Source organism: Ziziphus jujuba, chromosome 11 (assembly GCF_031755915.1).
Source record: "Ziziphus jujuba cultivar Dongzao chromosome 11, ASM3175591v1".
Lineage (NCBI taxonomy): Eukaryota > Viridiplantae > Streptophyta > Magnoliopsida > Rosales > Rhamnaceae > Ziziphus > Ziziphus jujuba.
Window position 1 is genome coordinate 12,639,883 of NC_083389.1, and position 21,611 is coordinate 12,661,493.

Here is a 21,611-nt window from a genome sequence, read left to right on the forward strand (position 1 = left end):
TATTTCTGGACCAGTAACCAACAAAACACCTGCAATTGGGCAATAAAGGACCACAATGTGCCACCCTTTTTCTTCTACACCAGTTGACATATCACTATCAGACCAAAATATGCATGTCAATTGCTGATAACTGGATAAGGGCTCTGATACAAGACAGCGACAAGTAAGAAGAGGACAATCATAAGCCATGCTTCTTTAAACCTGACAGTTTAAATTGTAGGGGGTAGTAAAGCTTTAAAAAAAAAAAAAAAAAAAAAAAAAACCCTCAAATCTAAAGCAAATTTAGTTCTTGTTATAACTCTCAATTCACTAAACTCTTGTTTCATCTTTATTGTGGATGGAAAATTATAGCAAATCCAAGTGAGAAATGAAATAGCTTCTCATAATTGTTGTAAGGAAAGGATTATCTACTCTGTGATACAAATTTAACATTCCTAGGTTTAATATCTCCACACTGATAAGGAAAACGAAGGAAGGACAGAAATGATTGTAGCACTAATATCCAGAACCCTACTAGACAAACTCCTACTAATTGGAAAAACATTGTGATCAGGACATGTTTCTTGTAATTCGTAAGTTTAATAATGTATGGCAGTAAAGGAAAATTGTATGTAATTTCACCAGCTACTTCCTTTCTTTTGTACCTGCATTTGTTTTATTGGTAATGTCTTAGTTTTATTTTCAACACTTCCATCTATGGGAAGCTGCAGATCTTCTTCAAATTAAAAATAAGTACCTTTTTCATTGTGCTTTTTTGTCTGGAAAGTTGCATTTACAATTGTGATGATTTCTGAGAAGTTAACTGGTTCCCTAATCTTTTGTTACTTTGAAGATGCAATGGAGGTTGGAAATGCAGTGATTTTAAAGCTCATATATTTACATCATCACATGGGGTGAGAAACTCAAAATTACCATTTCTTTATTTGGGATTCTTGTGGGATGATTTTGGACCTTCTTAATTTACTACAACATTTCAAATCCGGAAGGTATAGATTTAGTGAGAGCTCTTTTTTAGCACTCAGAATTTCTAAAACAAGCATTTAGGATTTCAAACATTGCACCGGTATTCTAGAGAATTCAGCCATACAAATAGTTGTTCAACAGACAAATGTCTTGTAGCACGCTGTCAGAAATGCTAAAAAAGGAACATATATGATATAGCACAGGAATGTGGGAAAAAGAACAGAAAAAGCAGAGTGAAGGGAGAGGAAAGTGGGGATGAAAAGAATGTTCTGTTGGCATAAATTTTCTGTCTAATGGCCCTATGCAAGAGACTTGCATGCCTGGAAGAGTTTCCCATATTAAACATTACATTTCATCACTGGGTGATTTCCAGCTGGGGGAGATCTTTTGTCTGTTGGTTGCATAAAATTAGCATTAACCTTCATGACTTCACCAGAAGATTTATTAGTCTTATTACTAAAATATAATTGCTTACACCTTTAGCGCCAAATTTGCACTAGTCATTACTATAACCATCTCGTTTTTTCCTGTTGTTCAACGTTCTTCCATTAATATCTTTTAATCACTCGCTTGAATAGCTGCATGAACAGTTGAGCTCAGTGAAAAAGCAACAGTATAAAGCAATGTACTCCAACATTTTTGGTGGAATTGTTCTTGATCCAGCAATGATGGTGATTCCAATAGATGATCACATGGTCCACTGAGGGCACGACGTGTTTGATAAATAGATTGTGTTCAACAGGTAACGCCTTATATAGTGCTCTAATCTTTCAAAATTATCAATAAATATCTGGCTTTCTTCAAGCAAATTAAGACTTCATAAGATTATTCAGTCCTTCGGGTGTTGTAACTGTTTGTTCAATATGATTCTGCTAGTAACCTCTATGATCTGGAAGCCCATCTGGATCGACTCCTATAATCAGCTTCAAAAGCAAAGATCTTACCTCCCTTCCCTTGATCAACTCTACAAAGTATTATATGCAGTTGACAGCAGTATCAAAATGTAAGAAAGGAATGATAAGATGTTGGTTAAGTTCAGGTCCTGGAAACCTCCAGCTCTCACCTGCAGAGTGCCCAACATTTGTATTCTTTGCATCAGTCGTTGATAAAGACATTTCCCTGTCCAAAACCAGTGTCGAAGTCGTTACATCCACCATAAAAATGAAATCACCACTATTTGCGACAATAAGGAGTGTAAAATATATCCTGAATGTACTTACACGAGCACACTCTTTCTATTTGGATCGACAAGGGAGGTTATATAGCAGAAGGTCCAAGTTCAACTGTCGCATCTATAACACATGATAAAGACCCAGTCATTCCTTGTTTCGATATAATCCTCACCAGCTGCACTGCAAAAAGGCTTATTGAACTTGCACCTAAGTTGGTTAAGCAAGGGGTTCTGAAAGGCATGAGAATTGGATACCTCAATGTGGAAGAAGCCAAAGGTGCAGCTGAGATGATGCATGTTGGAAGCTCTCTGCCTTTGTTGCCAATCATCGTGTCGCACGAGAAACCCATTGGAGATTGTGACAACTGGAGATGCTCTAAATCTAATATTTAGCAATTGAATTGAGGCGTTTTTCTAAAGCTCTGGATTCTCACCTTTCTGTTTTGAAAGAAAAGAACATGATTTTGGAAGAACAGCATGGTCCTTGTCCTTTTTGTTTTGCACTTCATACTTTATATGCCAAATTTTAGAGTATATAAAGAGTATACTCTATATACTCTATATTCCAAGTTGAGTTTAACTAGAATAAATGAATAATGTTTTACTGGATTGGTATATTTGTTTTTTGGTGATAGGAAAAGTGGGAGAATTAACAATGGTACTCTTGGATTTTCTTTGGAATGATATGGTAGCTGGTCCAGGAACACATAGAATAGCTGTTCCCCACAAAATATAAACATAAGGTGTTGAAATGAAGATTCCAGAGCTGCCTTGTTGCTCAGTATTCTTCTTGGCGCTCTTTCTGCAGCAAAAGTCAAGCAAAGGCCTTATAGGCTTCTTTTTGGCTTTCTATGTTTATGAATGTAGCCAAAAAATAAATAAATAAATAAATAAAAATCTATGCACTTAAATTTTGAACCGTATCAATTGCTTTGAATGGAATATCAATGAACTGCTCTGCATAAACAGATTTACAATGATTCTGGTGAAGTGGTGATAGGAAAAGTGGGAGAATTAACAATGGCACTCTTGAATTTTCTTTGGAATGATATGGTGGCTGGTCCAGGAACACATAGAATAGCTGTTCCCCACAAAATATAAACATACGGTGTTGAAAGGAAGATTCCAGAGCTGCCTTGTTGCTCAGTATTCTTCTTGGTGCTCTTTCTGAAGCAGAAGTCAAGCAAAGGCCTTGTAGGCTTCTTTTTGGCTTTCTATGTTTATGAATGTAGCAAAAAATAAATAAATAAATCTATGCACTTAAATTTTGAACTGTATCAATTGCTTTAAATGGAATATCAATGAACTGCTCTGCATAAACAGATTTACAATGATGCTGGTGAAGCAGAACTAATCCTAATATCATACCTAATGATCAGTCTTTTATACATAGTTTAAATCTACATAAGCTCAACCTAACAAATAAATACGGAGCAGCCACTTCCCATTTTCTCATATGGTACCACATTTTTGGGTGTCACTGGAGTTAAGAACCAGTGTCACTTCATTACAACATATGCTTAATGTGTATATACTAGTTGACAAAGATTTAAAAAAAAAAAAAAAAAAAAAAAAAAAAAAAAACAAGAGCTGATATGGACATGTGCGAGAGTAAGAAGAGAAAGAATGAGCTGATATTTTTTTGGAGCCAAAGAAAAGAGAAGCTCAGTTCTCCATTGAGAGTTGACACACATAACATTGTTTCTGAACTTTCCCATGCATGCTTGTAATTCTTCTGCTATCAATGAATGTTTTATTCCTTATTTGCCTGTTCATGTAGATTGTCGACAATTGAACCACGTAAAATATCTGCGTTTCTTTTATCTCTTTCTCTTCTTCTTCTTCTTCTAATTTTCTTTGTGTTCTTAACTTTCAACTTATCTACATATGGCTTTCTTCAAGCAAAACAAAGTTTCTTTTTCATGAAATCATATGTTCCTTAGATTTTATAACTGTTTGTTCAATATGTGATCCTGGCAGTTACCTCTATAATCCAGATCACTTCCTCGTGGCAGCGTCAAAAGCAAAGATCCTCATCTCCCTTCCTTCTGTCAACTCTACGAAGTATTGCAACAGACAGCAGTATCACATTGTAAGAAAGAAGCACTAAGATTTTGGTTGAGTTCATGTCCTGGAAACTTCTAGCTTTCAGCTGCAGACTGCCCAACATCTGCATTGGCGACATTTTCCAGTCCCAAAAAAAGGAGTTAAAGTCGTTACATCCACCATACCAATGAAGTCACCAATGTGTGCAACAATGAAAAATGTAAACTACCTCCTAGAACATCCTCCTGAAAATGGTTGCTGAAGAGAAAGAAGCATTTGCTTCAATTTGGGTTGACAAGGAATGTTATGTTGCAGAAGGTCCAATATCAAATGTTGCATTTATAACACATAATAAAGAACCCCGTTTGATATGACCCTCACTGGCTGCACAGCGACAAGGCTTCTTGAAGTAGCACCTAAAGCCGGTTGAGCAAGGGGTTCTGAAAGGCATTAGAATTACAAACCTTCCTGCGAAAGAAGCCGAAGGTGCAGCTGAAATGATGTTCCTAGCAAGCGCTCTTTCTCTGATGCCAATCACCATGTGGGATGAGCAACCCATTGAAGATGGTAACTGTACCTTAAAACACCTGGTAAATGAATAAGGACTTTGATTGAAATTCTCTACCTTCTCTTCTTCACGAACCAATATAATATGAGTAATGAACCAAATTTAATGAGTAATGTTGTTGCGGATTTATATTTGTTTTTGTAGAAAGGATTGGAAAATTGACAATGTCACATGCAGATTTGATCTAGGAAGATATAGTGGCAGGTCCTGAAACATAAAGGATTCCCGTTCTTACCAAGAATGAGACATAGGCTTTCAAATTAAGATGCCTGAAGGAATGGTTTTCTTCTTGGTTTCTCATAACAAAATTAATTTATCAAGTGTTAACTACTTCATCCGCTGAACTGTGGTCTATGTTGTTCACTGAAGTTCACCATGATCAACTGATTTGTTTGTTAGCCTCAGATCTTATTTGCCTTGGCAATCTAATTCATTTTGTTTCCAAGTTGTGTATGTATTATCATTTTCTTTGTTAGAATTTTCAGGAAGAAACACCTAACATTAACGAATTTTCAATCATCCTGATTAAAAGTACTAACCCCATTTTCAGTTTTCAATCTAAGGCTTCTTGATTTTACTGAGACTGAGAAGCAGAGACAATGAAGAAATGATGACAAATTTGGATACTTAATGTGATAGTGTTAGGGCAAGCAGTTAGATATAGAAAATTGAACACAATATTGCAGCCAATATTTCATGAATTCCACCAAAAATAACATTTGCAGCAAATTTGTGTGCTTTTTTTTTTTACCATATGTATGTACTTAGAAGAATGTTGAGATCTCATCTCTAAAAGTAGGCTAAATCATACCTCAGATATTCCATTTTCACCAATCAAATATGTATTTCTTATATAGCTCTCATAGATGCTGCATAACAATGGAGTTCGGTTGTTGCAGAACGACTCCCAGCTCTTTTCTGCATCTTTGAGGAAGCGAAACATTTTTCCCAAAGCCTCCCAATCCAAAAGCTGAAACCATCACTGTGTAGCAGCTCTACCATATATATCTCTTCCGCACTCAACACAGTCCCAGATGGTGATTGGCTTTGGTGTTCTTTTGCAGGATATGGTTAGGTGAGCTTGAGGAGGAGAAGCTCTTCGCAAGAATTGGAAGGTAAAATTTGATACTAAAACCAAACGAGTCTCAAGCCATTCAAAAGGCTTAAAAATCAGCATAGTATTCTGGATGTGATATGTCTTTTGGTGAGGAAAATTCACATGGCTATGCCTGGTTTTTCCTGCCATCAGCTAATGACTTTTCTGACAAATCCTGTCATCAAGGGGCTTTGTCTCATGCTATAATAATTAACATTTTCCAAATACAAAAGGTAGCCGCTTGAAATGCACAGTGGGTGGCTACAATATAAAACAACTTCCAAAAAGGCACCTTAGTTGGTTGGCTTAGATATATATTACACATTTCCGAAAGAAATTAATAAAAAGAATGGAGGATCACCAAGAAAATTAAGGTTGAGAATATTACCAACATATTTATTTATGATGGCATTTGCAGGTGAACTTTGGATATCATGTTTTTACCTACAAATAGGGCATGTTATATGGTAGCTTTATAGAACTCTAAGCGAAGAAAAAAAAAAAAATATATATATATATATAAAATATATATATATATATATATATATATATATATATATATGCAAAGTAAAGAAAAACAAATTTGAAAGAATATTTGTTTCCCTGCTTCTATGTGAAAAGGGAAAATTTTAGACTTGGCAACATGTTGTGTTAAATTGTGTTGTGTCGTATTTGTGTAGTATTAAGTTAACTTAAACAAGATTTATTAAACTTTTGTATGAAAATAAATAAACTCAAATCCATTTGATAAATTATCATGTAATCCATCACTTACTCTATTAATCCATTAATGATAAATACAAATTTGAAAATTTAAATTTCATTTATTTTTAAAATAATAAAATAATAATTTTTTTGTTTATTTTTAGATTTTTTTAAAATTAAACTAAAAAAGAACAAATTAATATATGTTTAACAATAAATTAAATAATTTTAATATTATAAAACTTATGTAATTATCAAAATATTTATTTTTAATGGATCTAATGTGTTTATCGTGTTTTATCTATTAAAACTCGTTAATTTATTGGGTCTTTTTGAATGATACTAATACAGATTCGACACGATATCGTCAACCTAAATCTGTAAATTATTATATAAGTTCGTATCGTATTATCGTGTCGTATAAGATTTTGCCAAATCTAGAAAATCTCATAAGATTTTGGGCTGAAGAGTTATGGAAGGTTGGTGAGAAAATGAATAAACAACTTTGCTACATATTTGCTTGCTCAAGATAGGTAGATACATAGGTAGATACACTTTCAATTTATCAATATCTAGGTAAGATATATGTTGTATTGATACATAGTCTGCATGTTTTGATCCTTGGCTTTTCTCAAATCAAAGTATGTTTTTGCCCTTGTTTCGATAAGCATACCCTTTCATTGAAAGCATCAATAAGGAAACTTTGGATCAAGGATTTACATGAAAAAAAAATAAATATATATATATATATATGAAAGCAAATCTAAAATAAATATTGAAAATGATAGGAGTAGCCAAAGACGTCAGTGATTGGGACTGCAAGAGTATCAAAAAACATATGTAAGCTACCTAGCTTTAAAACCAAGCAATCGAAGCCCCCCTTTTTTCTTTTTTTCTTTTTTCTTTGAGAATCTCTCTTTATCATCACTATTTTTCTGACCCTAGCCCCTTCAATTGAGTTTATACAGCATATTCCTTAGACAATTAACCTGGACATAAATAGAAAAGCGATATTTTTGCTTCATCATGCATAGATAGATATCAAGAATAAAAGCAAGCAACCAACCAACCAACAATTAGCCAAAAAATAAAAATAAAAAATAACCAACTACTTCTTGGTTAAGTAAAATAACAAATAAAATTAAAAACAAAACAAGCCCATGTACTTTATTAGAACTTCAGTTGCTTTCAAAAGAAGGGATTAGAAATTCTTTTTTTTTATATATATATATGTATGTATACTTTAGGCATAAAAAAAAATTTTAAAAAACTTGTTGCCTAGGCCCCACAGAATTATATAAAATAATTTCTGGTGCCAAGGAATTAAATGTTTTAGTACATTTTAGGATCCAATTATGGAAGTTGGCTGTTTTACATAAACGCAATTTAATAGGAAAAATGTAATAATGACAATCAACTAAAAATTTCGTTCCAAAATAAAAATAACAAATAACTCAAAATATATTATATATGTGTACACATACTGAATTCTAAAAAATATTTGATTCTAAGTTTTATATGGTTATTTTCTATTTTTAAGTTTCAAATGATACGATTTTAGTAAAGAATTGGCTATTATTTATTTACAATTTTTTTTTAAAATTCATTAATTGATTTTGGAAAACCTGCAAGAAAGGCAAAACGAGGAAAGAAAGTGAGGAAATAAAATAGTAATAATTGTTTTAATATTCGAAGGGTCAGAATTTAAAACACCAAAAAAAACAGGGATGGAAATTGAAAAGACGCCGAGAGACATTGACCTAAAAAAATTCTACTTTTTTCAGCAGCACAAAAAAAAAAAAAAAAAAAAAGGGGGAAAAAGAAAAAAAGAAAAAAAGAAAGAAAAAGAAAAAATTCTACTTTTTTGGTGGAAAATTCTACCAGTACCAACTTGACAATTGGAGACATCTCATTAAGTACGGAAAAGCCACTACCGGCAACCCATGCCAGCCGGTTGAAACATATCTCTTTGTCTTCCTTTTTTTTTTTTTTTTTTAAATTGCAAATTATTATTATTATTATTATCTTTTTGAATGTGAAACCTTTTTTTGTCCCCCTTGCATGTGAATATTAATTTTTAAAAACTCTTTTCATAACAAAATTAATAATTTTTTAATTAAAATTTAGGAAACATAATTTATTTATTTATTTTATATATTTTTTATGAGCTTTTTATTTTCAATCTAATTTTTGTATTTACCAAATATACTTTTTCAAAAAATACTCTAACTTTTTTAATTTTATTAAAAACTTTTATTTTTGATTAAAGTTGAATGTAACTTTATTCTGACCATAGTTTTTTTTCTTCCTTTTTTTTCTTTTTTTTGAAAAGACTGGACGAAAATAATTATCTTTTTTTTTTTAAATTAAAAAACATTTCTTTTGATACAAGCTAGTAATATATATATATATATAGTACAAATAAAAATGAAGACACAATTTCTAACAAACGGAATGTTTATTTAGGTATATAATTTATCTTTTTGTCAAACAAACTATATAATTTATTTAAGTCTATATATTATATATTAAAAACTTTTCATCCAAATAAATTATTAAAAAAAAAATAAAAAAAGCAAAAGGAAACGAAGAGAAAGTTGACCGGCTAACAAAGGTAAATAAATAGCATCCTCGGCATCACGCTAGCTTGGCATGTGAGAACGACTTGTAAATTTTGGTCGTTGCTGTGAGCTTGTAATTTTTAGGGTTAGGGTTTTCGAAATTGTACTATTTTGAACCACCGCATGGCGACGACGACGACAACGCCAGCGGCACAGTCGCAGCAGAGCAATGTGAAACCGGAGCTGAGAAAGCCGGTCTTCACGAAGGTTGACCAACTCAAGCCCGGTACCAGTGGCCACACTCTCATCGTCAAAGTCCTCAGCTCCAATACTGTCTTGCAGAAAGGTCGCTCGGTGTCTCAGCACCTCCGTCAGACTCGAATCGCCGAGTGCCTCGTTGGGGACGAGACAGGAACCATCATCTTCACTGCCCGCAACGATCAAGGTATTGTTATGCGCTCTTTTGTCTCGTATTCTCTGTTTCTTTTTTGGATTTTTTTTTTTTTTGCTTTTGTTTAATTATTGTTTGGTTGCCCAGAAAGCTGAGAAAGGGAAAATGAAAGTATTAAAGTGTTTTATTTGGAATTTTCTTTTTGTTTAATTAATTTTACTTTTTTTTCTTCTTTATGTTATTTTTGGAGGTTGATTCATTTATATTCCTTGATTGATTGACGAGAAAATGAAAGGTATATGATGGAAGGAAAATGATAATCGGTTTTGAGTTACCGTGTCTTGAGTGGTTGAGGATCAGATTAGTTGCAGCTCTTTCCAATGTAGAATTTTTGTACCTTTGGATATTCACAGTTAATATTAAATATGGGATTTTGGGAGTACAATTTAGGGATTTGTAGAATGCTAAATAAAGTAGTAGTAACTCATATTGGTTTTTGGGAAATGCTTGGTGGACAATTGCAAGTCTTTGGCAAGATTGGAGGTCTTTTAGAGCTGAATAGAAACTGTTCTCTCTCTCTCTCTCTCTCTCTCTCAAATAACATAAAAAAAAAGTTGATGGGGGATTATGCTGTTGGTTTGAATTGAACCCTGCTTTATATTTGACGCCTTAAAAGAAGAAATGTAGTTAAAGATTTGTGTACTTAGGTTTTGTTACGCATTTAGTAGATCTTCTCTGATCAACTGTCATAGTTGTTTTTATTCTTGTTTTGCTAGTACTTTAGTAGTAGATACACCAATGACTTGAGCCGCACTAATTTTTCCATTTCCATTCTGTTCATCCCATCTTCTTTTCTAGTTTAACCCCATTGTCAAAAGATGCTTTGCAGATGATTTATGGTTGATTATGGCTTTAAGTGGAAAATTTAAGAAACTTTTGTTCGTTCTGTCTGTCTCAGTCCCATAATCATGGTTAAATGAGGATGAAACCTTTGGAATATTTTCAAATTCATAATGAAAACTGAGGTGATATTTTTGTTTGTTTTGCCTCAATCATATCATGCTATTACTTAAGAGTTTGCATCTTTCTGCATTTACTTTTCATTTTCAATTTGTGATTAAGAAGCAATCTAGTAACTTTTAAGTTGGCATTACAGTTGTTTTACATCTAAAAATTGTTGGCTTCCTTTTTTTTTCTTTTAAAATGTTTATTTTTCTGTTTTATGGATGTTTTAAATTACTACTGTGTCAATTCTTGATTTGAGCTGATTGAATGGATTGTGTTTTTCTCTTTGAACCTCGTTTTTGTCTTACAGGGAGCCTGTTGTCTTCTACTTCAGATATTTGTATGTCTTTTGAATGAGTGAAAAGACTAAACTATTATGATTGAATTTTTTGTGTTGCCTCTGCTAGGGCTAGTTACTATCATCGATTTATTGGTGTATAGCTGTGTGCTCATCCAGATTTTTGAAATCGTGTTGCCGCATAAATTCATATTTTGCTCTTAATATGTTTTTCTTAGGGAATCAGTATTACTTCATGTTATAAAGTGTTTTATCTTTAGGTTATTTCTTAGCATCTCAACCAGGGCTTCATTTGGTGAATATATGCCATTTGACACTCTTATTCAAGAATTAATAGTGTGCGTTTTTGTGTACAAACTGTCTGCTCAAGTTCATTTTCTTTCTGAATTTCACTAAATGTTTCTCCTTGCCAAAATAATGCTACTATCATAGTGATAACCCGACAGCTATGTTAATGTCTGGACATTAATTTTTTGTTACAAACTATTTAAATCACTTTTGCCTAAGGCTAGTCTTCTCTTGCTATTTCAAAGATTCATAGGATTTCAGTTTACTATTTATAATTTTATCCTCTGGCCCTGCTATTCACTCTAGTGACTAATTGTACTTTTTTTTTTTTTTTTTTTTGGGTGTAACCTTCACATTTTGACTGGTTTTTAAGAAAATTTTTCTTAATCTCAAAAGATCAGGGAGAAACATGAGAAAGTGTTTTGTTGAAGAAAAGTTGATGACATATGGGAGGTCCTAGTTTTGATGTCCTCATAAATATTCAGAGCTATAATCTGTCATACAATTCATGTTGAAGATGGATATTGATAATATGTACCATATGCCAGCTTTATCTAGATTCAGTATTGAAATAACATTTCATTAATCATTCTTATGAGCCCATCATATAATCTATTGTTGACCATGCTTATGTTTTTATAGGATTTAATTGTTTCACCCTACTATTTTAAGTTTCATAGCAAAAATGATCCCTTTTTCTTTAGTTGTATTTTAACTTCTATGAGATGTTAATGCTGCATAATTAAGTATTTAGTCATCTTTGGTGAAATTGCACCATAGTAGCAATTCCAAAATTGCACCATGATAATGTTTGTGTTTTCATGGTTCCAATTTCTTGCAATAGTTGAGTGTTATTGAGAGCTTTGCATTAGTTGCTTAGTATAACTGAATAATGTTTTCCCTTTCCTCCAATGTTGTCTCTGCAGTTGGCTTGATGAAACCTGGTACCACTGTAATTCTCCGAAATGCAAAAATTGACATGTTTAAGGGATCTATGAGGCTGGCTGTTGACAAATGGGGACGTGTTGAGGTCACCGAGCCTGCCAATTTTGAAGTGAAGGAGGATAACAATCTCTCTCTAGTTGAATATGAACTGGTGAACGTCGTGGATGAATGATAAGGCTATTACCATGGCACCAAATATATTTGGGGAGTAGCTTCAACTTTAAAAAAGATGTAATGGTTGGTTATGCTCAAATTTCTTGGTTATATGATGCTGCTGCTTTGGTTATATATTTATCTTACTGGTGCAATATGCTGTTTGGGGTGCATAGATGCCTAAACTGAGAACAAGTGATCATTCCATATATATATGATCACCATCTTGAAGTAGGGTTTTTATTAGTAATTTGACATGAACAGCTTGGCTCCTTCCTTACGGTGGAAAAATGTAAACAAGTTTTAATGGTGAAAGGTCTTTTTTGGTTTTAATTCGTATAAATTTTGCATTTTGACATCCTTTTATTTCATGCATGTAAATGTAATCTTTTATCATATAAGAATAATTGCTGAAAACCAACGAAACGCGGACGAATTTTGACATTATTAGGATATAGGTTAACATCTGTACGATGGATGTTGGGATGAGAAAAGACTCCTAGGTAGAGCAGCCGAAGTGTTAACTTGTATCAATCTTTGCTGAAAACCTCACGTTTGCTTTATTAGATTAGAGGCATTATCTGAAACACAAGCAAAAATTAGATGCCACTAACTAATAATCTCCTTGCAAATTTGGGATAAAACCTGTATTTTACTTTGCAGTTCATCAATTAGATAAGATTGTAAAAAATAAAGCATTATGAAACATTGAAGTAAATGAAATTTAGCTATTGTCTGGATCACCGTACAAGGAATAGCATAGTATGCTAAAATTGTTCGACACTGATTTTGTCAGGCAGTTTATCTATCTTTTTCTTTTTCTGTTTGGCCATCAATTTATTTGTTTGTTTGGAGTCGTTAAAGGATGCATGTTTAATGCCTCCGTTAAAATGATAGAAATTGATATTCATTTTTCAAAACTGAAAGCGTTAATTTATTCCAAATTTATTTCACTTTCAGAAATTTTATTTCATAGACAAACATATGTTAGCATGTATCACACAATAAGGACCTCTCTGCATCAACTACAGAATCAGATATCTATGGCTAAAACATTCATAAACATTTCTAACGTGTCTACAATCATCAAATACTGTTCAGAATCCCCAGCACAATCTTGCAGTCTTGGTTCACCGCTATAGTTCCAGCTAAGACTTCCTCTGGCACCGGCAATGTCGGAGCTTGATCATCAAACTGTTTTATGCAGTAATTCACCTGTGGAAGAATGTTTTCATTGACAACAGTCTTGGCTGAATCATGATCCAAAGCTGCAGCATAACGAAGAACAGCATCAAAGTTTCCGGCTGCATCTGTCGTTCTCCACGAACATTCGTTGAGGAATTCCTTCAACTGGGTTTTGTCTGGAGTCTCATTGTAAAGTTTGAAGACATCATGGAACATCTTGGAAGTATCCGTTTGTGCACAGTTAATGGCTATGAGTGCAAGTGCATGGGAATCAGCAGGCTTGCTATTGGGATCAGAGTTGAGACAGTCTCTACAAATGACTGGTTCTTCTGTTTTGCTGCATAGCTTTCTGATGAGATCTTCATCGGATTTTATGAGAAGGAAAGGCTGCAGAAGGAAGGTGATCAAGAGGGTAAGGGTGACTACACTAAAGGAGACCATGTTACCTGTGTGAGAGACTAAGGTAGTTTCGCCTGTTGTATTGTGAAGAACACAAGATTTTCTTGTGTGTGTGTGTGTGTGTGTGTGTGTGTGTCTATATATGGAATTGTTAAGGCTACATATAAATGTCTAATTCGGAATAAAGAAAATTCAAGAATGCAAAGTTTTTTAATATTTTCTCCAAATCACATATACTTTCACATCTCTATGTACGGCAAAGTCAATCTGATGGAATTAGAGCATGTCCAATACAATACTGCATATTGATTGCTCCTTATATGGCGCATGAGGATTTTCTCTATTTCATATAGTTTGTATTAGCCAAATTGTGACATCTCCACAAAATTATATATATATTATATTTAATGGTTATATTTATGCCATGTCACCATTATTAAATAGAAAATATTTATTAATTAATGTAATTTTATGTTATAATTTAGAATTAAAAATAAAATTAATAAAATAAGGCTTCAACATAGAATTTCAAGTTGATACTATGAAGAAAATAAAATATAATATATAATCAAAATTATATATATTTTATATAGTATGGCTCAAATAAGGTTTAGTTTTAATAATTGATGAATTTTCATTTAAAAGATAATATTCGATTTATTAATGGAATTCAATATTCATCAAAGATTGACTTTGCTTTTATAAATGTAGACTTACTTGAAAATATTTTCTCTCTCTCTCTCTCCATGTATGTAATATATTTCCCTAATAGTTATGTTTAATAATATTAAAAATTAAATGAGAAAAGGAGGCGAAAAGGATGACAAGAAAAGTAATAATGGTATAAAGGCAAAATATGCACAGCCAATCCACTATTAAGAGTAAGACAACTTTTTCAATATTTATAAATTATATCAAATAATTTTTGTATACTTTTATATATAGATATATGTTGTTAAATGATATTGATTCAATTACTAAATTATTCATTTTTATTATTAAAAAGTTGTATATTTGATAAACAAGGGAGGGAAAAAAATTATTGTAAAAGATAAATATATATATACATATATATGTTTTTTATTAAACGAGAAAAATTTTGTAAAACTTAATGTGCGTACGTAACAAGTATTTTTTTTTTAATATTTACCTTTTTTTTTTTTTTTACCTTTAAAAGTGACAATTAGCAATATAATTTTGGATAGTGACATTTTATTTTTAATTCTCAACCATAAAAATAAATAACACTAATTAATGATTAATAAAAATGTTTACAATTTTGATTATTAAATCTAGTTTTATTGATATGTCAAAATTTGACACACTTAAATTGAAATTCAATGACTATATAGCATAGAAATTGACATTAAGTTAAGATTGCATTTGGGATACCTGTTAGAACATCTCCAAATCCAATGTTTATTGGTTTTTTTTTTAATCATATCAAAAAATAAGTGAATTATTTAAAAAAAATCTCTTTAATGAATTTATCTAAATAATCTGTCAAATTAATATGGGAAAAAAAAAATACCGTATAGGTGACCCTTTACTTTTAAACCATCTACTAGAAATTTTGAAATTTTCAAAAATACAAAATTTTTCTTAAAAAGTTAATTTATTCAAAAAGTAAAATAAACAAATAATTTAATTAATTAATAGTAATAAATTGCTTCTATACACATGGTGAGAAACAATTTATAGTTGACTAGAGTATTGCATTGTTGAATGCAGATAGTTGGTTTATGAAATAAAAATTGGCATTATCTAAATATCTATGATATCAATATACAATTAATTTTAAATTATTTTTTAATGGTAATATGCATAAAAGTTATTTATGATTATTAATTAATTATTTATTTATTTATTTATTTATTTTTTGAAATAATTAACTTTTTAGGGAAATTTTGCTTTTAAAAAAATTTCCAAGCAGATCCTTAAGAAGTATTTAGTTATCTTGACATCGTATCTATTGGAGAGATTTTTTTTTTTTTTTTTTTAAATGATTGCCTAGTTTTTTTGAGAGGCAAAAAAATTTAATAATAAACAGAAGCATTAGAAATACTCTTTTATCACCTAGATTTAGATAATGTCAATTTCTATACTATATATAAAATAATTCATATTCACCATTAAAGATATATGTTGACATCCTATATTGAATTATGAAAGAATTTTTCATAAAATGAAGTATTTGATAAACCTATAAAATTTAAACTCTTCAATTGTCATCCCACTGCAAAAACTGAAATGATAATAGTAGCTTCTCAAATTTTTATTCTAGCATTTAAATTTTATTATTAAAATTACTACTATAATCTTCAACAAACGGAATAAAATTCCCTTTTTACTCATATGTAACTCTAAATTTTATTGGGTTGCTTGAATCCTAAACCCACATTCAGAGAAACATGGACGTTAGCACTAAGCTATCCTTCATGGACTTGTTATGTCTATTATACTATGCGTTAGTTTTAAACTTTTTATAGCTTTTGTGTATTTATCCTAAATCGCTTTTCTTTATTATGTGTCAAAAAGGAAAAACAAATTACTTACATACTTTCATACAAATGATTTTCCACCAAATTCTCCGGCAACTTGGATGATAAGTGGTGTTCATTATAAATTAACAATTAAGTAGTACTTTTTAAGTTCTAATACTATTTAGGAGAAGGTGTTGCTAATTTTTTGATGTATATATGTCTTTGTATTCTGGTCTAGAAATGATTCACATTTTTTCACACGAATTTAATTGGCACGTTTTGGGTCCATTTCTGGTAATGTGTTGGGACTTTATGTCATCAAAAGATCAATAATTGAAAAAAAAAATGACAGTGTCATCCAATTCATGGCACCCAAATATATAAATCAACCCCATCGATTTTACATAAGCTAAATGGAGTGATATGAATATTAATTATTTTTTTAATATTTTTTTTGCATTTACAATAAATCAAATCTATTTTTTAACATATTAAACTTTTGCAATAGAGATCTTTTTGGAAGAATCCTGTTGATAATAACCACTGATTAAATCTTGAATTCAAGATTTTGTGATGAAATCCCTCTTCCTTATTTAAAAAAAAAATAATAATAATTGTTTGTTGATAAATACCAATCCTAATATAAGCATCATGTATATAGGAGATAAGATTAAATAAAAAGATCTAAAAATCATATTATATTTATTTTATAACCATAAATATGAAGGATAAATATTTAAAAATAATATTATTAATTGGGTAGCAAGTAAAAAAAATTACCTTAAAAAATATATCTATCTATTTAAAACCATAAATTTAGAAAGTAAATTTGTAAAATCAATACAATTAATTGAAGAATAAATAAAAAATAGTAACACCATTGGCTTAATAAAAAGCCATAAAAACCGAAAAAAATTCATAAATGTCATCCAACCTTTAATGAAGATTTATAATATTGATAAACATATTTTGAATCATTTTATTATATAGATATCCATATTTTTTTATTATACCGACAATAAAATAGACGATGATTTTTTACACGAAACTATTATTAATATTATAATAAAAATATCATTTTTAAAAAAAAAATAATCGTCCTTTAAGAGCATCAATAGGGAAAAAAAAAATGGAACGTACGCGTCGTAGAATTTATATATATATATATATATATATATATGTAAAATTGAAGGCAATGACAGTGGAAAAACGAGAATCACACGCTCACCATCTTTGAGTAATTGTGGACAACGTGACTTGTGCGGTTGATCGATGTATGGTTTTTTTAATTATTATTGTTATTATTATTATTTTATTTTATTTTATATGAAAGAGGGAGTTTTATAACTAAAAGACAAAGCCTGCAAAAGGTACAGTATGTGGGAATAGTTTAGTGGTTTAAAAGTCACTGTCAATTATTATGATTCAAATTAAATTCTTCATCCATAATATCGAAAAAAAAAAAAAAGGAAGATATGATTACATTTCGATTTTGTTGGGATTAAAATTCTCCGATTTTTTATTTTTTATTTTAAAGATTGTTTCGCACTTTTTTGTTTTTCTCTTCTACCTATTGTCTTCTTGACTCTCTCTCTCTCTCTCTCTCTCTCTCTAAAGATCAGTGAAATATACACCACAAGAGAAAAAGAAACTCAAAAAAAAAAAAAAAAGGTTGTGAGAATGCAATATATGGGATCATCAATATTTTATACAATTTTATAGAGCCATGATTAATTCTTAAATAAAAATAAACAGACAAAAAAGAACAATTTTTTTTTTATTTTTTTTTAACAACGGAGCCTCTTGAACTTTTCTTATTTTTACACTTTATTTCATGAATTACAATTATTATTATAATTTTGGCACCATATGCCGCCCCCTCCCAGAAAAAGAAAAAATAGAGACTAAAGTGACGAAACCGAAAAAAAAAAAAAAAGGTTTAAAGCTTAAAGATATTGGTGCAAAAGGACCCCTAAAAGAATTAAAGCAAGGCTAATTTGGAGCACTTATACACAACACACATATGTGCAATGGTTTTATAATTGGCATCATAACCTTTTAACTTCAACAGTCATTTTTCAAGATGGAATATGAACCAAAATAAATTCGACTGTGAAAAGTTCCTTTGGAATAAAATGAGGAAGGTTTCCATTCAAGGGAAAATAAAAAAAAGAAAAAACCGAAAAATGGAACACTAGAAAAAAAATAAAAATGTACCCACCTAATAAGCCAAGTAAGAACTCCCAGAAGAGAAAATATAAAAGAAAAAAGCAGGAAAAAAAGAAAAAAAAGAAAAAAAGGAAGCGATATCAAAACACAAAACAGCCTACAACGTTTTAATTTTAGGCTACAACAACAATAACACTCTTTCATTATTAATTAATATATTATATGTCTCTCCAATGTTTTTTTTTTTTTTTTTTCTTCTTACTCTTAATTGACATAGAACAAACTCTGAATCTGAGCCTAATTTCATGGAATTACAATTATTGTTATTGTTATTTATTATTTTCACTCTAATATTAAAGTACTACTTAGGCCGTTTATTATTTCGACTAAATTTTGCTTTATTTGGTAGGAATAAATTCAAGAGGATTTTGACAGGTTATTACAGGTGTTAGTTGTTTATATTTTGCATGTAGTTCATGAGCTTTCAGGTATTATTTTTTTAAAAAAGAAAAAAAAAGAACAAATTATTTTATTTCAGATTACAAAGAAGTGAGCTTTCATTGTTGAGTTTGCTTTGCCACATATGGTATTTAGCTAGTGAGATAAGGCCATTTTATTTATAAAATTATAGCAAATAGAAAATAAAAAAATTTGACCAAAAAATAGGAAATATAAAAATAAGCGTATGAAGAGTAACTGATTTTGCTAGAAGAGGAGAGATTTTACCACTAGCGGATAGAAAAAAATTTGACAGAAATCCCCATCCAATCAAGTTTGTCTTATATTTATTTTACTATTAAGATTGTTTTTTAGAATGTGTTTTTTTTTTTCCCGTTAATTTACAATTAATTTTCCTTTGAAAAAAAATTCCATTTTATTTATTTATGTATTAATTTGTTATTACGGTATTTTTTAATTAGAAAAATCAAAATATAAATTTTATTTTTTTTTAATTCAAGGTTAAATGACATGTAGTTAAGGAAAAAACAGTGACAGAGGGTCGGCGTGGAAAGAAACTTCAGTATACGGTATGTACAGCCGTGTATTGAAGTTTTTTTGGTTGGAGCAAATAAAATGAAAATATATCAAATTAATTTTAAATCTGATCTGATGGGATATCCGGAAAAGATCTGAGATTTTTAATATTTGATTAAAATGACCAAAAATTGAAACTCTCGGTTAGTCAGTAGGAGCTAATAGTTAGGAGTTAGGGGACGGAACATTCTTCGCAATTCACATGGTGTCACTGTAACATATGTCCTTATGACCTTATGCAGTCCTTTTCTAAAATGCTTGTTAATAAATATATAGATATATATATGGAGTATATGGAAGGCACTTATACAATAAATTAATATATCTGAAAATAAAAATTTTAAAATTAATATCTTTGTTTAATTCAATAAACATCATATATATATATATATATATATATATATATATATATATATATATATAAACCAGTTCTAAGAACTAAAATATTTGATAAATATTACCTTATACATTAAATAGATAGATCTAATAGTGTATAAATCATGGACACAACCATTCATAACTTTCCAAATCAAGAGCTAAGGTGATTTGTTAAAATATATTTATTAAATGTCTTTGTATATTGGACGCTTGCTTTTATATATTTGCCATTTTTTATAATTACTATTTTCAAAACCACCGGAAATATGATATTATGGTAATATAAAAAAAAATAAAAATAAAAATAAAGAAATAGAACAAATGGCATCTGACGTACTGTGCTACTATGAAGATTTTTTAACTTGAAAAAAATCCAATTGTAAACAACAATTTAAATTTGAATATATATATCCGGTCTCCGGTACTAGTGGTGGCAGCTCTAACGGTAGACAACCACAACCCATGCAAATTAAAAAAAATATAAAATCAAAAGAAATAAATAATTAATTAATTAAATAAGAAATAAAAACCTCGAGAAAAAACTGACTGATCTAATCATGTCCCTAGATATATATGAACGGCATCTGATATCAAAAAAAAGAAAAAATTAATAAAGAAATAAAAAAAAAGGTATATTATATATATGGATCAAATTATATGTCAATATACAGTTGATAGATAAGGACGAACATTGACGAGTTAAAGTTCACGCATTTAGATTAAGAAGGCGTCAAAACTTTGATAATATAAAATATAAATTATAATATTAAACTAATGAAATGCATTAAAATCTTTGTTTAAACAGGTTGGTCTCAATTGGGACATGAAGAAAAGGCCCAGTCTAACATCACAATTCAAACGGTGCATGTACAAACCCCTGCCGACCACCATAACCATCATATTGAGGCCAAAGCGTGGGGATGTTTGTGTTACCTTCCTAAACAACATCTTCCATCTCATTTTTCTTTCTTTCTTTCTCCAATTAATTATTCATTTTTCTTACTTAATTATTATAATCTTGTTCTTTTCAACTAAATTAAACCTCTACCTTCAATGATTGACCAGCTATTCACATCCGATTAATGAATAGTCTCTCCCACAATATATATATATATATATATACATATATATATATTTATACTCACGATTTTTTATTTTTTTTTTGTTGAATTATATCTGAATCAGTCCTACAAGTGACAAATGAAGAAATAAGAACTCAAAAAATCATACAAAGGAGTAATAATTTGTTAATTGTCAACTTTGGGTTTAGTTTCTGGTAGGATTAAAGAGGTTTAATTGCTAGAAGAGACCTTTTTTTCCATAATTTGGTATAATTGCTAGAAGATAGACATTTTATTTTTGTTGAATATTGCTAGAAGAGGAATGTATATATGTGTATGTGTATATATATATATATATATATAACCTATATGTATGTATATATCATCTTTATAAATTTTCACATAGCCTATAGAGTCAGACTTATATAAGATCAACGTAATTTTAACATTAAATTTTGTTTTATTAACCCTATATCATTTCAAAAGTTACAATATAAATTAATTAATGGTGTAATTCTGATTTTAATAGCATAATAAAAATTTATTTTATAAAAAGTGAAATTTATAAAGATCAGTAAATTATAAATATATTTTAAATCTAACCATCAAAGCAAATCAATAATTAATAAATGAAATTCTCAACCATCAAAATCGTCTTAATATAAGCTTCTTTGACAACTTATAGTTATATATATTTTTTCTATATAAATT

The 21,611-nt window shown here is 30.1% G+C and overlaps 2 protein-coding genes and 2 pseudogenes across 2 annotated transcripts; 3 read left to right on the forward strand and 1 right to left on the reverse strand.

The window, feature by feature from the left end:
- Nucleotides 1–113: 113 nt before the first annotated feature.
- LOC107432468 (D-amino-acid transaminase, chloroplastic-like) lies at nt 114–3,721 on the forward strand (annotated as a pseudogene).
- A 217-nt stretch (nt 3,722–3,938) lies between these two features.
- Nucleotides 3,939–4,782, forward strand: LOC125419516 (D-amino-acid transaminase, chloroplastic-like; annotated as a pseudogene).
- Nucleotides 4,783–9,190: 4,408 nt separating this feature from the next.
- Nucleotides 9,191–12,523, forward strand: LOC125419400 (uncharacterized protein At4g28440). The gene is made up of 2 exons (XM_048465206.2): nt 9,191–9,555; nt 12,019–12,523. The coding sequence occupies exons 1-2, from the start codon at nt 9,294–9,296 to the stop codon at nt 12,207–12,209; spliced, it is 453 nt and encodes a 150-aa protein (XP_048321163.2). The 5' UTR covers nt 9,191–9,293; the 3' UTR covers nt 12,210–12,523.
- Nucleotides 12,524–13,276: 753 nt separating this feature from the next.
- Nucleotides 13,277–13,816, reverse strand: LOC107409440 (uncharacterized). The gene has a single exon (XM_016016874.3). It carries the CDS (start codon nt 13,814–13,816, stop codon nt 13,277–13,279), a length of 540 nt encoding a protein of 179 aa, XP_015872360.1.
- Between the last annotated feature and the right edge of the window lie 7,795 nt (nt 13,817–21,611).

Bases quoted from the DNA above. Each gene is read 5' to 3' on its own strand.
- LOC125419400 (XM_048465206.2), top strand. From the start codon at position 9,294: ATGGCGACGACGACGACAACGCCAGCGGCACAGTCGCAGCAGAGCAAT. The intron at 9,556-12,018 runs GTATTGTTATGC...TTGTCTCTGCAG, and splicing joins CACTGCCCGCAACGATCAAG to TTGGCTTGATGAAACCTGGT.
- LOC107409440 (XM_016016874.3), bottom strand. From the start codon at position 13,816: ATGGTCTCCTTTAGTGTAGTCACCCTTACCCTCTTGATCACCTTCCTT.